This window comes from Heliangelus exortis, chromosome 3 (genome assembly GCF_036169615.1).
Source record: "Heliangelus exortis chromosome 3, bHelExo1.hap1, whole genome shotgun sequence".
Classification (NCBI taxonomy): Eukaryota; Metazoa; Chordata; class Aves; order Apodiformes; family Trochilidae; genus Heliangelus; species Heliangelus exortis.
Genome location: NC_092424.1, coordinates 42419803 through 42435517, shown reverse-complemented (window position 1 = coordinate 42435517; position 15715 = coordinate 42419803). Strand labels below are relative to the sequence as shown.

The following is a 15715-nucleotide window of genomic DNA, read 5'->3' as shown; positions in this document are numbered from 1 at the left end:
GAGGAGGCGAAGGGCGATTGTCGGGAGTCGCCGAAGCTGAGGAATGGGTCCTTCAGCTGCCGGGAGGCGGCGTAGCCCGCCAGCCACTGGGAGTAAACGTTCTCGGTGTTGGGCATGGCGGCGGCCGGCAGGTCGAACTCCTTCTCCAGCTTGATGCGTTTGGAGAAGGGGCTCAGGGAGCTGGGGCTACCCAGCAGCAGCTTTTTGGACAGGCCTCCCGAGGCGGACTCCCCTGGGGAGCAGCCTCGGCCATTGACTGCCCCTTCATCGATGCGGTCGGACTCGCCGGCCACCGAGTCTTCATCGCAAGTGTCCCTGTGCACCTCAGGCTCGGGGAGGTGACCCCGCTTGTGTTTCTCCCCCAGGACCTGGTGGAAGGCCTCACTGAAGTGCTGCATGGAGCTCAGGACCATACCCTGCATGACGTCCGGCATCGACCGGCCCTCCTCGCCGGCCCGCGAGTTGTTCTCGTGATGGCGAGCCGCTTCCAGGCTCATCCCGAAGCCATAGTCTGGCCTGTCACTCTCGTTCAAGTCCTCTTCCTCTTCCTCCTCCTCCTCCTCCTCTTCCTCCTCCTCTTCCTCCTCTTCCTCATCCCCATTCTCAGGGATCATGTTGGGGTCATTCTCACTCTTGAATTTGGCCACCACAGACTTGAGGGCGCTGCTGGCACTGCCCACCAGGTCACTGGTGCCTGGCTCCGGGGAGCTGGCAGTGGAGAGCCCATCATCTGACTTCACCGTCATGGGGGAGGACTTGTGCATGTGGGTCTTCATGTGGCGCTTCAGCTTGCTGGCCTGCGTGCAGGCGTGGTCACAGAGGTTGCACTTGTAGGGCTTCTCCCCAGTGTGGCTCCGGCGGTGGACCACCAAGTTACTCTGAAACTTGAAGGTCTTCCCGCAGAACTCGCAGGACTTGGACTTCATGGGCGGCTGGGAGGGAGGAGGAGCAGACTGCAGAGGAGGAAGGGGCGGCGTGGCCAGGAACGGGGGCTTGCTGCCAGGCTGGAAGGGCTGCAGCAACCTTTGCATAGGGCTGGGCCGGCTTGGGGACAAGGGCGGGCTGGAGGTGTTGCCGGCCAGCTCCCGCAGCCTCCGGGAGAAATCCATAGCGGGGGGCTCCATCGCCATGGGGTTCAGTCGCAGCACCCTGTCAAAGGCACTAGGGTGATGGGTGGCCAGAGCCATTTCTTCCGCACCCAGGCGCTCAATGCGATGCGGATCCAAATGGTGCCTCGGGGGAGGGCTAAAGAGGGGTGGCGTGGGTGGGAAACGCCCTTCTCCCAGCCCTGATGCCTCCCTCGAGACCGAGCCGGGTATTCTGAGCAGGTTAAAAGGGTTATTGTCTGCAATGTGAATCCCGTGGAGAGGTGGCTGGGAAGGGCACTCTGCACCTAGTCCTGTTGGGATACCAACCCGTGGCGTCAGGGGGCTGCCGTGCTCGCTTTCTAGGTAGATCCGTAAGCCGTGCGTGTTCTGTGCGTGCTGCAAGAGGAACCAGGCGCTGTTGAAAGGCTGTTTACAAGTTGTACACGTGTAGCTGCTGGGCTCGTCTTTACCTGCAAAATAACACAACAAGCAGCGTCAATCTTCGGCCGCCCACCAGCGGGGGCAAGAGCTCGCCTCCCCGCCTAAGCTCCTCTCCTCCAGGATGCTCAGCTGGGAACTGAGGAAGGGACATCCCAGCTCAGGCACAGGCAGGGGGGAAAGGGGATGGGAGCAGGCAAGGGGTGCGATGGGGAGGTCCAAACCCACCCATAAAAGTGCCCATCTCCTCCCACCATCCCCCGGACCTTGGCTTCAAAACTCAACCCCAGCAGGTAACCGTGGCCAAAAAAGCTACAAAAAAAAGAGAGAACTGAGCCAATCAATGCCAGATACAACTCAGCAGACCCAATGCTGCAAGAGGCTGCTAATATTTAAATTGGGGATCAAATAAATAAGTCAATAACCAAATAAATAAATTAAGTCCTCTTCATTCCAGAAAAACACATCATTTAAAAGCAGCAATCAAAAGCGTCATGACTGCTAGCAATGGGGGCAACATCACATTATTAGCCACCTCCTTAACAACACGTAAAAAATCAGGCAGCATCCCTTGGCCCTTAGCAGAGTGACTCTGGAAGGGGGGGAGAACTGAAAAATAAAATTAAATCAAATAGAGCACAGGACAGGGAGAGGGGAAGGCAGAGAGAGTAGCAGCTCCACTAGGGAAAGAGCTGGATGGTGGCCAGGAGGCCTGGCCGAACGCCCTGCCGGAGCAGTATTATTTCTCTCGTGCTGAAAAGAAGCTGAGGATGGTAAATGCCACTTTGGCAAGTAGCGAGCTAACTCTATTTCATGATAATTTATTTTTGGAGATAACACGGACATTATAAAAGAGCAACCAACTAATAAATAACTAAACAAAAAGACAGCTAATAATGACGGCAGAAAGCAGCCCCTTCTAATATATGGCAAAACAAGGGAAATGAATAACTTTTTGAGGGCCACCCGCACAGAAAGAGTGGTGTGAAATATGGTGAAGGTGAATGCGCTCTTATCGATTACTGTAATTTTGTGAATAATTCACTTCCCACCCCACTATGGATGCATTTTACTAAATGCTGGCAAAGTGCAATTGGAGCTAAGAGCAGGGTAAAAATGCATTTCCAGCCCTGCCCAGCAGTTCTCAAAGAGCTGTTGTTTAATGATATTTCAAAAGAAAAAACATGCTCTTGAGGTTTGAATAAACCACAGGAGCCCTCCAAAGGCAGCCTGTGCTTGGGGTGGTACCTGCCCACACTGCATACCCCTGCCCTGACCCAACATCTATGTTATGAGGCATCTGACCCACAGGCATAGCTCCTGGGTAAAATACTCTTTCCATGATGCTCTGAGGTTTTTAAGGTTTCTCCTAATTGCCTAAGATGAAAAAAAAAGGAAAAGAAAAGGAAAGAAAAAAAACAAATGAGGCAGCTTTGGCAAGAAAACATGGCTTTTTCTGCACCCATCTTGTTTCCCACTTGGGAGGAGGGAAAGAAAAGCTTCATCTGGGTATATTCATTCTCCAAGGAGGATGTGGGGATAAGAGGCTGGCAGCCCATGGCACAGGCTGGAGTGCACTATCGCAGCTTTCCTCCCTGCCTCCCAGGTCTATGGTTATTCAATAGTTGGCCCAACACACTGAATCAAGCAAGTTAAAAGAGACTTGATAGTCTGCAGCAGGCATTTAACACTTTAATAACTTTAAAAGCCCTTGGAATAATCTTTAATGTTTCATCCTGAAGCCAGTGTTGGAATAAAATGTGCTGCGGTGTTCAGTATGTGCCAGGCACGCGAGTGCAGAGAAATACTTAAATCTGCTGAAATTAGAGGGAAATTCAATTGGACTTTCAGATTCCTATACTCATTTGTGAGCTCGGGGAAATAAAATATTATAACAGGGAAATTTCATCTTGCTTCACTCCAATGAAGAGGAAGTTTTTAACACCGCAGTAGGAACTAACACCATAGCACTACCTCCCCTCTCTACCTTATAGATCAGGTCAGAGAAAATAGCATTTTATCTTATAATGAGAATACAACATTGAGCGTTCGCTACCACATTTTAGTATTCCCATCAACTAGATATTCTAGATCAGAAGGGCAGCTCGTGTAATCATAATGTCAATGAGAAGGGCTGTTACGACTGAGACTAAAGATTACATGGAAAAAGCTGCTTTGAAACTGGTAATTATTACCAGTCCACTAATAGCAAATGATGCATTACAGTTTCAGAGTATAATCTGTATTTCACTCAGCTCCTGTCAGTACAGCATTATTATATTACAGCACTCACAAATTCTAAATTCCTAAACTACAGTCATCAATAAATGTGTTACTAGCCATAATTTGCAAAATTACTTTCTTCATAACAACTTCGACTGTTATAAAAACTGGAATTGATTTCCTGCATGGCAAAATTAGGGCTACATTGATTTAGTGGAGTGTAAAATGTAATATTCTTCATTTGCTTGCCTGAAAAACAAGTTTTCAATTCATCATCCACGTTTGGTAATCAAGATAATCATTTAAATTTAAAATCATGCTTATATACAAAACTTCCCTAAACAACCCACCATTTTCAAGGGAGCAGCATAAAACCAGGCAATAAAATAAAGCAGTGAAACAGTTAAAATCCACAAGCCATTTTCCTCCACCTCCTGCTTTGAAGACACATGATTTCTAATTTGTCTATTAGTGCCTGATTAATTATGAAGGCTATTGACTGACCATATCACCACCTAGAGATACGTTCCAGTCTGATGCAGCCTTGCCAAACTGCAAGAATTATGGCACTAATCCACACATTGCCCACCAGTGGGCAAAACAGGTCCTCAGACCACTGCAGCAACTCCTGCAGTGGAACTCACCCTTTCCTTCCTCCTCTCCCACCACCATGCTTCTTAGTACAGTATTCAGGTCCCCCCAAAAGACAGATGGGACTCTAGGACCTGAAGACTGTGGATCCACTGATGGCTCCTAGCTATAGGCCTGCCTCACTGTCTTCCCAGGTGAAGTATCCAGGGAAGGCCATGGTAAAGAGCACAGAGGAGAGAAGGAATATGCAGGAAGTAGTGCTGGCCGAGGACAGAGCTGAAGGAGGTCCCACAGGATTCTTCATGCCTCACCATCCAATGCAATGGATGCACTGGAGCAATATGATGGGACATGCTATCCAAGGCAGCCATCTGACACTACTGGAGACTTGGGCCAATTTCCAAGAGGCTGGTAACAATCATTCAGGTGGAGATGCAAAGAGGGTCAGTCACTGCTGAGCCAGTCCTCGGTGGCCACCAGCAGTGGGACTGGAGCCCATGTCCTCAGCTGCTTCACACAGAAGAATTTAAGCATGCAAGGGCCCACTCGTTTTCACTCTCGGTTGTCCTGTGCCATGACCAACACAATGTCTTACATGAAGCATAACCTCCTTCAAGTCCATGACCAGGCTTCACAATAAAGCATGAAATACCCATGGAAACCATTCAAACCAGATCAGAAGACAAGAAGAGCAGCCACTGATTGCCACAGCAATTGGTTCCCACAGCTACCCACACTCATAGATGGATATTGGCATTCACTTGAATTTCCCTGGATCCAAACTCTACCCCTTCTCATGTTGAGGGTTTTTTTGGCTGACACACTGAAAACCCCCAAAGTAAGTAATGTGCTTCCTCACACACATTAAGAGTACCTGTGCACCCTGAAAACAAGGCACACTTCAAAATAGTTATTTTTCCATGCTGAAACCACCCCTCCATCCTCCACTACTCAAGGACCAGTCTAGACCTTCTCAGCCCAGAATTGTCTTGAGATGGTTTTCCACTAAAACTCCTGCAGAGCTGGTGCCTTCTGGGGGATGGGACCCCAGATCTGTACTCAGAGCAGCAATTCCCCTCTTCTAGAGGTTGTACCCATCCATGCTCAACACACCCTGCTTGGTAGTCTTTTCAAAACCACCCTGTAAGCCCATCCCTGTTGCTTTTCATCCATCCACCAGCTTTTGCTTTATCCACAATGCTAATCAGTCGCAATTATATATTCATTTCCAAATCACCAACAAACTGCTAACCACCACTCCAGCTCCCACCAGTCCCTCCTGACCTCTCCCATCCACCCACACTTCTCCTGCTAAGCTCCTGCACCCCCAAATTCTTTGGTTGGCTTTTAATCGCCAGCGCTAGTGATGCCGCACAGTGTTCAGTCTTCCGACACACAATGTCACGCAGCGCTGCGTCCAACGCTTTGCAGAGTCTATTTCATCTACATTTATCAGCCAAAGTTGTCATCTGGAAGAATGAAATCAGGTTTATTTGACAAGATCTATATTCCATAAATCTAAGTCGAGTGGCATGAATTATATTTCTATCCTTTAATTCTTCATCAATTGAATCTTATGTTGTCTCTTCAATTATTTTGCCCAGAAGAGATAAGCCAAGTGTTGCCAACTCTCCCACAGTTACCCCAAACTGCTTTTGATGGCATTTTCCCAGTCCAGAAGCTTTATTAAAAACCAACATCAAACACCACCACTTTAAGGATTCTTGGGTGCAAGTTGTCAGGGTCTTTTCAGCTAAAAATATTTATCTACACTGGACCTCATAAAGTTCTCCTTGGCTACTAGTGAGCTAGAAAAAAACATCATCACCCACCTGTGGTACAAAAACATACCATTGCTGATTTCAGGTCTACTGCAGAAATATTTATTATATAATTCTACCCTACTTTTTCTTCCATCCATCACTTCCAGGGTTTCTCTTTTCTCCAGGACTCTGAGAAGCCCTCCTCATCTGTGCCAGGCACAAATTTTCTTGATATCTTCAGCTTCCCTGACCAGTTCTTTACTTATGGTTTCTCACTGCGATTGATTGCTACATCTTTTCTATTTTTTTTAATTGTCACATATTGATTTTTTTAAATATCTAATTGCTGTTATTATCTCACCACTGAAGCGGGTGAAGTAGGTTTTGGATTCGTACCAAGTTGCCCTCTCCTTCCTGGACAGCTCATCATCTCTTTACAAAGAGTTTCGAATTACCATTCAGATTTTTGCCTGTACAGTTTTCCTCCCACTCAATTTTACTGCTCATTTTCTTTGTATTTGGGAAATTACCCCTTTAGGAGAATTTCACGGGATACCATGTACCAAAGCATGGGGCAGGTATGAAACCTGACAGCTCTCACCCTGTGAAGTTTCACCCACCACTATGAATTCCTTTTCTAAATCCTGGACAGCAAAGGACTAGTGACAGGACACAACATTTCACTACAGCACAAATGTTTAGTGTTTCTAAAGTTAAAAAAAGGCAGCAGAACAGCTCTTGCCTGCCATGGCCCCAAAAGAAATAATTTAACCAGCAATACATGAGTGTCAGATTTAGCTTCTGATCCGAAAAATGTTAACAAATGAGTGGGATGGATATTGGCATTTGAGTGCCTTTAAGGGCAGTTGGCACAATTACTCAGTAAAACACGATGAGATGGCTGCTCTCAGAATTAAGGGGCTTTTATTCTATTGGAAAAAACAAAAAACAAACAAAATAAAAAACCCCACATGCCCTGGTTCTTCTGTGCTGTGCTCACAAATACACCCAGCACACTCGAAGTCCGAGTCGAAGCATGCCAACATCTCCAGGCACAATATAGCTGGCTCCAAGCAAGACCCACAGCCGTGTCCACAGCCACCAGCAGCAAAGCCAGACAAGATGCTGGGGAAAAGACCAGCTGGGAGGAGAAGCTGTCAGCTAGATGCCACTGCTGGGAAGGCTGGGGGAAAGCGTTTCTGGAGCTAGGCATGCAAGTTCAGGCATTGCCAAGTGAGTAATGGAATAATCTGCATGTGTGTGCCAATGTGATTTGGAAGAGCTTCCTCCCTTTCTCAAAAGTCAGGGCTGGATCCAGGAAAGCTGCTTGCTGGACACACCAGAGCTTTATCGAAGAGCAACAATAAAACACCACACACAACAGCCTCTTGGTGCCCATGTCCGAAACAGGCAGCACATAGCACAGCGCATCGCTTGTGAAGGACCACCAGATTAAGGATCTGGATATTAATATAAGGTGTATGTATTTCACCATGGGGCCTCATACAGGCTGCACACAGATGCACAGTATTAGAGAGACCCTGGTTTTCCCAGTATTTTCCCAAACAAAGCAGCAGCGTAAGCAGTGCCTGCACACGTGCCAATGGTGTTCACAAGGACTTAATTCACAGATTTAGATTTAGTCCCTTGGAGATATCTTCATGCCAGAGAGATCTCCCAGCAGACCAAGATTTGGCCCTTTGGATCAAGAATTGGATCCTGTGTTCTCCTCCACATTCCCTAAAAAACCCACACGCGTAAGCAAAGCCAAGGTGTCTCTACCAGGTTACCTGCACCTCCAGGGCACATACGTACTTTTTGCTATCAAACTGCAGAGAACTAAAGTTAAAAGCGACTTGAACACCTGCAGACTGCAGTAAGCCCTCTGCCTCTCTTCTGCTCACCACTGAAAATATTATTGGAGGATCAGCTTGAGCTTGATCCAGGAACTTCTTTATTCAGCTTTAATGTCAACTGACTGCTTGATTTTTGGACTGATAAACTTGGATTTGCTATGGTATTTAAAGGGGGGGGAAGAAAAAAACTGAGTTAATTGTTACCACTTGTCCTTGATTCAGTTCTTCTCCATCTGGCTTGTCAGATATCTTTTTTGTTTGGTTTTTTTCCCTCTCTCTCTTTTGGAAATCTGTACTGTTGAAATTCCTTTCTACTGCAAACTAGAGAAGTGCAACTGATGGGTGGGATACACAAAGCGTCACAGGGCCAGGAGATAAGTGGGTCCACTCCATGCCTCCAGCAGCCCAGTTTCTCCCTTAGTAAGAAACAGCCTCTGTGTCATGACTCACCTTCTCCTGATAGTTGGTAGCATCAGTTTACATGGGAAACTAACTGTCCAAGCATACTTTTCCTTCTTGCACTAATTCTTCCTTTTGATTCTCCAGATTGCAAGAGGCACGTTATTAACCTGCTCTGTCATTAACTGATTATAAGTAGCTGTTAGCACTGTTAGCATCAGCATTGTCACTTGTGTCATCGTAATAATTCTAATAAGTAACAGCAGTAGCTGCATTTATGTACAACAGGGTACTTCCTCTCTAGTATCTTCTCTTTATTGGTAGTTGAACTGGATTCAGAAAGACTGAAAAAGGAAAAGGTCCCTGCAACTCTAGGAAATGGTGCAGCATTGCTTGGGAAGAGAGAAGCCCCACTGCTGTTGTGCATTTGAATAATAAAATTCTGCAAATCAAGTCCACATTGTGTATGAACAGGCCTAATGGTGGGTCCTAGGAATAGCTTAGTTGTGAAAATGTCAGAAGTCTAGATGTTTTGCCTTGTGGGACACTCAGCATCCCATCTGCCATCCCATCTACCAGCCTTTTCTTATCTACAGCATTCATGAAAGTCTTACTGATATTCTTGAAAATAATTATTTTTGACATAAATTTGAAGTCCATATTTTCTAAGTATCAATATAATTTCTTCATTACACCTCCATTTAAAATCCCTTCCTTTTAAGAAAAAATAAGTTAAAATGCTAATGACATGACCCAAACTTCAAAAAGAATTGAAATCACAGAATCACAGAATGCTAGGGGTTGGAAGGGATCTCTGGAGATCATCCAGTCCAACCCTCCTGACAGAGCAGGTTCACCTAAAGTAGGTTGCACAGGATGGCATCCAAGCAAATTTAAGATGTCTCCAGTACAGCACTAATAAAAACAAAGGCACAGCTGGCATTACCTTGCCACTCAGAGATTTTGACATGACTTACGAACTCCAGGAATTCACCATTTTCTTCCAAAGCCATATTTTCATTGGGTTTTGCAGCACTACTGAGTTTTCCACAAAACCGAAAATTTCCAGAAGTTTTTTGGGCCCAAGGAAAGAGCAAGTGGGAAGGAATGGAAACAGGGAGGCCAGCTCCTTCCTACAGAAGAGCGAGGTGCAGCATCCTTGTGGAACATCCTCAGCAGAGGACGCAGGTGGGAGCTCCATCCACAGCTGGGCTCCTTGTAACCCTGAGGAAGATCTGGCCCTTGCAGGAGAAATGCAACCTTCATGGATGACCTTTTGATTTCAGCTCCAACATATTTTGTATGTTAACTGAATCCATAAGAGTTTGTTTCCCCACAAAAGAATATACTGTTTTGTTAACAAGAAGCAACAAAATACATGGTTTGTTGCAGCCTCAGTGGGGAGGTGTGGGGTGCTGGGTCCTGCTGGAGCACACCAGCACTGCCAGGCACACTGTCCTTACCTCAACATCTGTCACCATTTTCAAGGCAATTAAAATTTGGCCAACAAAAAAAGCCTACTTAAAGCTCCAACTTTGCAAGTAAGGTATCAGGCTGTGACTGACTTTGTGCTCTTCTATAACTTAATGGGGGGGGAGGGGGGGGGGTGGAAATATGTCACATCCTGATCATCAAGGGAACAGAAGAAACCATACGTTGGAAAATAAGGCTGTGCTTGAAATTCCGCTTTGAATGAATTTTTGAAAAGAAACCCCATGAGCAAAGAAGACCTGACCACACACATGTATGCACCCAATACACTGATGCTACACAGATGGAGAAATACAGACAGTGCAGACTGCAGCATCACACGGACTGCATCTCTGTTAACTTCAAACACAGGTGGTGGGACCTCAAGAGCCAACTACACAGTGTTGCCAGGCCCACAGAAGTAACTTCTCCCCAATACCACCTCGTTTCTCCAGAAGTACTAGTGCAGTAACCAACATGCCAGATCCATGGGTTTCCCCACACACCTCTCCTGAGAGCAGGCATGGGGACAATCAATGAATAGACTTGAACAGGAGTGGTATCGCTGGGATGACACCTGCTGAATCAGCTGCTCTGGACCTACCTGGCACCAGGTGTGTCCCCTGCTGGTTGTGACCCACTGAGGACCAAGCCTCATCTAAGCCCTCTCCCAGAAAGACCACCAAAGCCCTTTCAAAGCCTAACCTGACTACCCAGCAAATGATACCCTGCTCTGATGGTCGATAATTATGCATTACTCAGTGGTTTCTGGGTACAATCAAGACAATAATTCACTTTTTAAACACAGTGTTGTAATTATACAGCTACAGAGAGCTTCCAAGTAATCTCGTTCATACACCTATGTGATGGAATTGTTCCCTTTATCTGCAGTTTTCTCCAAAGCCAGTAGCATCTGGAGAAAAGGCAGAAAGCACTTTAAAAAGTTTCTTGCAAAAAAAGAAAGGAGATGCTCCAGCATGACATCTCAGGTCATGCTGGTGTGGGGTGAGATGCAGCACAAGGCTCCCGAGTCCTGGCAGATGCCAGCAGTGAAGTGTCTCTCCTGGCTTGGATGGCAGCTTTAGTATCACTCAGCCTTACAACCAGCATGGGTGTGTGTGCATCATGGACACTGCTTGGCTACACATAGCACACAAACATGTCTCTTACATACAGAGGCCCACAGACACAGTGCCGGGATGCTGCTATCCTGAGAAGAGCTGCTAGTGTTCTGTGGCCCAACTGACAAGCGAGGACCTTGCTGGAGGACATGGTGGGTTTACATGAAGCATTCCTGGAGAGACCAACACGTGTTTTAAAAGGGCTGTGAGACCCCTTCCAAGGAGACAGGGGGGCTGGTACCCTCCCACCACTGCCCAGTGGCAGGCACACTGCTGCCAGGGCACTGCCAGACCATCAGGCCATCTCCTCATCACCTATGGCTTTGCTTTACTTTTGTTGCATTTTAGCATCTCAATTTGACATGCTGGGCTCTGTAAAGCATGTATATTTAAACCACTGCCATGTAGAGATGCAGTTTGTCCTTGCCAACCCCCCTTGGCCCTTCTAACCACCCAAGTGCTGCCAAAGTCCCCTTCTCCATCCAACAGAATCCCTGGTCCCACCAGTGTTCCACGCAGGGTGTTGGTGGAGCCAGAGAGCCTCAGCCAAGTGGGCCTAGGGATGTGCAAGAACAGGGGCTCTCCTTGAGAGCCTTATTCCACCTTTTCCTTCCCAAAATGGATCCTATTCAGACTCTCCTCTTTCCCAGCCTTCCCCTTTGTCTTGCATTCCTCTCACTTTCAAATTAATGATATTTAGCCAGCAGCAAACCATCCTGACAAAGTGGGTCAGGGGAACCACAGGTCCCCCCTAAACGACACCTCCACCTGCAAATCATCTGCCAGAAAGCCAAAGGTTTATTCTGTCCCTGAGCAAGTTCAATGTCACCATGGAGTTGCAAGCACAGAAAGTGCTGAACCAGATCCTATGACATTTACTTTCATAACTTGCACAAGCAAGTATTAGTAGAATCAATAATATATGTTTTCCCCTCCCTGCTTTGCTAATAGGACCAAAACGTGTCATAAAGTAGTCCGATCTCCTCCAGTTTATTCTGTCACCTCTCCATCGTTGAGATATCCTTGAAGTTGAAAATGATATAATACACTGAATATCTGGAGTTTGGAGGATGTAAGACTTGCAAGAATTGCTACAGCTTTATTGCATTCTCGGGGCACAGAGAGTATTTACCATACATACATCAAGTCAAGGAATGCAAAAAGGGCATACGAAAATCTGGCGCTTAGAGCTCTGGAGTTTAAATTCCCAGAAAGGCAGACAAAGAGTGGATTTTCTTATTTATACATTTGCAGATGAAGTCTGCAACAAAACTAGACTTACACACACCCACCCAAAAAAACCCCAAATAAACAAAAAAAAGCCCAAACCCCTCCCTTTTTTATGTCAGTAAGGCTGATTGAATTTCCAGGCTTGCAAGGTCTCCTCTCACACGAGTATTACCCGACCCCAATAACACACATTGTTCCAAGGTTAAGATCTGTTTCCTTACAATAATGTGGAAAGCTGTTGTTTCAGTGGTGGCTGCAGAATTCAGCTTTGAAGGACAGGTTAGTACCACACTACATTTAACTGGATTCAGTTCATCTGATTATACAGTGCCTTGCTTTCTGGAATATGTAATCATCTCTTTCTGATGACATTTTAAATATCCAACTAGACAAATAATTGCAGCAATAATTGATAGCTGAGTCAAGCTGGAAGATTATTGATTGGCACAGCACCCACTGAAACAAATGTTCATCTTTCAAACATTACAGTGAGGATACTTAAATCTAACTTTTGCTGATAAATGATAAAAATTTGATTTACTGATAAAACCACCGGAATAGAATATGTACTTCAGGATTTGATTACCTGGTGAAATTTTTCTAAGACAAATTAGGCAGACGGATTTATATTCTATCTCACTTGAATAATTGCCGAGATATGGATAAGCATTTGAACATAAACAGATGTGGAGAAGTCTTAAAGAGTTTCTGATTAACTCTCTACCTTCCTGAATGTTATTTATCTGTTCCTAATCACTGCTTACATAGGAGTTTATCCTGCTGCCTTCCCAAGAATGCCTCGCATGGGTCTCAGTACCAGCAACAAGAGTTACACATTGGGAGGGATCCTTCCCAGCAGCTTGGAGCTCTCTGTTTAAATGTGCACATTCTTACTCTGCTGTAAATGCAACTGAAATAAGGATTTGATCTCATTTACCACGGTGTAAATCAGGGGTGCCAGCACCCAAATCTGCAGTGATGCATAAAAGCAGCGTGAGGGAGGTCAAGATCATGTGCATTGGCAAACTGCATTCACTGTCGTAAAGGAAGGAGCTTGAAAGCTGAAATAAAACCATTTTTAGGCTCTTATTATTACACAGGGGGCTGTTTAAACATGGGTTTTCCTTCTAATTATCAAATTCCGTACCCTGCAGCAGGGCCTGTGTCAGTACGGGAAAGAAAAGGGGGAATTTCTGAAACTTACTGATCAGAAAGCAGAGCAAGCAGTCACGGCAGAGGAGCGTGTGAAGGGAAAGGCAAGCAAGGAGCTGCCTAGTTAGGGCAGAGGAGCCATCGCAAGGCAGGAGCCTGAAATTAAGGAAAAGTGCCAGAATATTTGAGCTGGGAACAAAGAGCGTAAATTCCAGAGTAAGAGATGAAAAATGCACTGAAACGTTTTGAAACGGAGCCATTAGGAGCTGATTGAGTCTCGGAGCTACTGTTAAAAATCAGCCGCTTGTTAGATGCGGCGATCAGCTGAGCCCTGACACTTAAGGCGTACGAAGGGGCTTGTCGAGCAGCTTCACTCTAATTTAGAGATCCTCAGTTAATTAGAGAGCTCTCAGATTTTCTGCAAATGTGAGTCGCTATCGACAGCTGTTGCTTTTGATGCTTTCTGGGTGACAGTTCCCAGACTGACCTTCCCAGCACTGGCAGGGCTGCCCAAAGCCTCGCTGTGCCAGGGAATTCAATCACCACCGCCTGGAACTTACAAGCAAAGTGGTTTACAGGGGATGACCTCACATTAAATGTACAGCCTCAACTGCAGGAAAGAAACCTGTGTTTGAGATGTTCATTTCCCCAAAACCTACAGCAGGTAATGGGTGTCTGTAGGAGATGAACCCCTGGCCCAGGGACAACATTCCCCAAGTACCCTGTACCACAGAGATCCTTTTTTCCCCAACCACAAGAAAGGTCTGGTCTTTCTCCAAGTAGAAACCACTGACAATACGTCACGCAGAACAAATATGAATACAGGCAACCACTGAACAAGATGAGACTTGTTTGGAAATGCAAAGAAACAAGTGGAAGTTACAGTGACAACCCAAAGGCAGGCTGACAGACCTGCAGTCACACAGGGAGTCAGCGGCAGATGCTAGAAAATTAACTATCAGGAACAGCCTAGCTTTGGCAGGGAAATGAATGAGATGATCTAAGAGATATTTTCCACCTCTAATAGGATTTGATGATGATTTTGCACAGGTTTTTGTGCTAGCCTGGCTTTTGATAAAGGCATGGTATCTCTTTTCAACCCACACGCAAGGGAGAGATTAATAAATTGCAAACTTGGCCCACCTTGGCTATAAATGGTTCCTGTGCCTACAGGGGGAAAAAAAGCCGAGCTACGACTGGGTGAAAAAAAATAAAAATCACTAGTAAACTGAGTGTGGCTAATGCTTCTACAGCCATATCGTTAGTTAGTAAGGTATTTGGAAAAATTCTCCTCTGTGCATCCAAAAGAAGCACTAAATTAGCAGCCAGAGAGGGCAGTGAGGCACAAACAGTGGCCAGCTGAAGAATGTTGGATCAAGACCTCTCCAGGAGCCTGCAGGATGCAAGGGCAAATGAGATGGCTCCAGCACATGTTGCAGGTCACCTTTCACCCAGGAAGAAGGAGGCAGAGCCACATCCACGCATTTGGGAAGACCTGGTGTGGAGAATTTCACCTGCTCACAACCTCTGATCAGCAGATGATAAGACCAGAGGACCAGCTTCAGAGGATGAATTAAGGTCACACCTTAATAAAAGACCAAAACAGAAACAAGAATTTTTAAGCATACAAAATGGACTGAAAAAATACCATCTTCTAGCAAGATAAGCATTTTCTTAAAGGAAAATGTGATTAAGTGTTATAACTGTCAACATTTAAGATACCAGTAACTGATAACAATTAAAAAAAAAACCTACCCTAGACTGATTAAGTGAAAAATATGCGTAGTTTACATGGCCATAAGATGATACCCATCCCCTGGAGAAATACTCCTTTTACTCAATGGTCTGTTATTTTTTCAACAGGAGGATCTGGAGATCCAGACCCTGCTCTTTAGCATTACTGGGATAAAACTCTGTGCCTTGGTGCTGTCTAACCCTTGCATTGGGCCAAATGAACACAGCTGCTGTTCAGAAGAGCTGCTCTCCTGACCTTCATCCATCATCCTTCCTCTTCTGGCTATTTGTCACTTACTTACTTCAATGACATACCAGACAAGGGGGCTGGGACTTCTATTACCTGTCTCTTTATGCCAGCCTACCTGTGCTACTGTACATCCCAAGGTGCAGGAAGACATGGGGCTCACATTGACCTGCCAGCACTACCTCTATATTCACACAGCCAGGACAGCTCATCAGGGCCCATGTTGGTGCCTACTGGCCTCACTTCCCTTGTTGCTTTGTTCCCTTGTTGACACAGGACAGCTCTGCTCTTTGGGAAAACCAACCCATGGGGCAGGCAAGCAGATCCACCTCTGTGACCATAGATTTTTGTCTGCAGTGAGCATTTCAGGTTCAGTGTTGCTGTTCCTGGCACTGCAGCCAGG

The 15715-nt window shown here is 45.9% G+C and overlaps 1 protein-coding gene across 5 annotated transcripts in view; it reads right to left on the bottom strand.

Moving 5' to 3' along the window:
• The window catches only part of BCL11A (BCL11 transcription factor A), a 75317-nt gene that overhangs the window by 8490 nt on the left and 51112 nt on the right, over window positions 1-15715 (bottom strand). For 4 of the 5 annotated variants that reach the window (XM_071740356.1, XM_071740352.1, XM_071740351.1 and 1 more), the window contains one exon: window positions 1-1558. This exon is cut by the window's left edge. In XM_071740356.1, the coding sequence (XP_071596457.1) occupies window positions 1-1558 (1558 nt within the window). The remainder of the gene's footprint in view (window positions 1559-15715) is intronic. The other variant, XM_071740355.1, reaches the window with a different exon arrangement.